This window comes from Penaeus vannamei, chromosome 8 (genome assembly GCF_042767895.1).
Source record: "Penaeus vannamei isolate JL-2024 chromosome 8, ASM4276789v1, whole genome shotgun sequence".
Taxonomy (NCBI): domain Eukaryota; kingdom Metazoa; phylum Arthropoda; class Malacostraca; order Decapoda; family Penaeidae; genus Penaeus; species Penaeus vannamei.
Window position 1 is genome coordinate 34,240,681 of NC_091556.1, and position 2,500 is coordinate 34,243,180.

Here is a 2,500-nt window from a genome sequence, read left to right on the forward strand (position 1 = left end):
TATCAAATTTTAACTTCATAGAATATATTAATGACAGAGATGAAGCTGAAATTGTCACTCTTTTATGTTGAATATTTTGAAATGAGCAAAATACTTTCTTTGATGAGAAATGTCTTTAATAAGGCAAGTGTGAAAGTGAGAGAATTTTCTTGCAGTTCTCAGTATAGAGTAGTTATTAAAGTTGTGCAGATACTCCAATCTCTACCACTTCCCCGATATCTACCCCTCCTCCTCACTTCAGTTGTCGTACCAGGCAACCTATATGTTCTACTCCATGCTCTCCTACACCTTCCTCTTCATCTGTTCCTCAGATGTCTATCTCCTCTTTTCCTCCTTATAAGAGAACTGTTGTTTCTCAGTCCTCTATACTTAATTCCCCTCCAGAAACCCTTGAAGACATCCAAAACTTCCTAAAGATGACCCAAGGGAACACTCCACTCCCTCATCCACCCCCCAAATCCCTCTGTTCGTACTCCTGCTACATTTAAAGTATTTGCAGATATTCTTCCCCCTCCTTCCCAAGTTCTTTCTACCCCATTCCTCCTACACCCTCCCAACATACCCCACCCTCTCTACCACTTGAATGCTCACACGAATCCTTTCTATAACAATGGTGTCCTTCTCCAGACCGCTCCTCTCCAGACATTTTTCCTGATGCTTCACCACCTTCCCCAGCCTCCCTTTCTCAACCCCTGGATTTTTCTCCTCCTTCTTCTCCAACAGCCACCTCTGTTTTCGTTGATCAATGTCCCTACTCCTTCCCCAGTCACAGATACATTGCAATGCACTCAATAACTCTACCCCCTTATATTCCCCCAACCCCTTCCCAAAATACCTTGTCCTCTGAACCACCCAAACCAAAACCCCCTCCAAAATCCGATTCTTTTCCACATACCTTATCCTCTCAACCACCCAAACCACCTATACACCCCCTCCCTCCAACCCCATCCTTCCCCACTAGCCCTCCCACACCCTCCTGAATATACACATGAATCTCTTTTATCATAATACCTTTCTCTAGACCCCATCGTCCCTATCAAACCCCCAGACACTACTCCTTCACTTACTCCTGATCCTGTATCTCAACCCTCAGATACCTAATCCCTTTCTACGAAGACAACCATGTCTACCGTTATCACCTACTAGCCCTATTCCTTCCCCAGTCACAGATACGATGCAGTTCATTCAATCACTCTACCTCCTTGACCTTTCCCATTTATTAGTCACCACTCTACTTCATTTACTTCTCTCCTTTCCCTTTTCATTACCATACTTTCCTATAACACCCTCTATTCTTTGATATCTAACGCCTTCCCCTCTCCCCGGATTCTTCGCTTACTCTTCAACAGTTATCTCTATTCTTCCTTGAACATTTTTCCTTTACCTTCCCCAGTGACAGATACACTATAATTCACATAAATTGTAATCTTTAACTCTCCTTTGCTCTTTCTGATGCAATACTTTACCGTAGTGCTACATGACCTTTGATGTTTAGCACATTTATTTTCAAACATTAAACATTAAACATTATGAAAGTTTTTTGTATTCATTCCTTTGATTTTATGAAATCCCACACATAAAAATTATCCTTTGCTTATGGATATTTCCCAGTAATAGACTTGAAAATATATCTACTGGAACTATAGTAAAATCACATATCAATGAATTTGAGGATGTACTTGAATTACATATTGATTTTTGTATTAATTTTTTATATTCTCTAATTTTCCAACAGCAATAACCATGCATTGTGAACCACCACCCAACATTGAGCATGGTTCTGTGCAGGTGTTGGAACGGGAGAATCTGCTTCTTGGATCCCATCAGGAGAGCCTGAGGGAAGTAGATCGGTTCCAGGAAGGAAGCGTTGCAGAATATTCTTGTGACTTGGGTTACTGGTTGCATCCATCATCCCATTCTAGGCATATATGTCTCCGAGGCCTATGGATGGGGGAAGTTCCACGATGTGGTAGGGAAACTGGTCTTTGGCTGTTGGGTTAGGGACCCTTTTATTGTTTGGTGATAGGAAACTGCCTTTTTTAATACTTTATGTGAATGTTTTAATTGTTTATCATTCATTCTTGAGACTGGCTTTCAAAAAAGACAATTAGGATGTTGAGTATTTGTTAAGAGGACTGTCTTGAAGATAATGTGTATTTTTGTTTTTTGTGAATAGTTTAGGAATTCTTCCTGACTAATGGTAATATTTGCAGGGTATAAGTGACATTTATAAACTATCTTTTTTAAAGCATCTTAGCAAAGTGTGTTTGAAGATTTGTTTATTTTCAGTAATTCATCACCTGCATGTTGGACTCTCTTTTGCACTAAAAAAAGCTCAGGCTTTCACCTTTCTAATGCAGTACATTAAATTGTGACATTTGGTTTGTGAGTTATGTAAATAACATTAATTAATTTAGTTATGAGATCATAAAAATGGTAATATGTTAAAGAGAAGTATTGGTGGATAGGCCATAAGTAATATTATTAACCCATTAATGCT

General features: G+C 39.2%; 1 protein-coding gene across 2 annotated transcripts in view; it reads left to right on the plus strand.

Moving 5' to 3' along the window:
* LOC113826372 (uncharacterized) overlaps positions 1–2,500 on the plus strand; it is a 14,247-nt gene that overhangs the window by 2,395 nt on the left and 9,352 nt on the right. For both annotated transcript variants that reach the window (XM_027379247.2, XM_027379246.2), the window contains exon 4: positions 1,736–1,969. In XM_027379247.2, the coding sequence (XP_027235048.1) occupies positions 1,736–1,969 (234 nt within the window). The remainder of the gene's footprint in view (positions 1–1,735; positions 1,970–2,500) is intronic.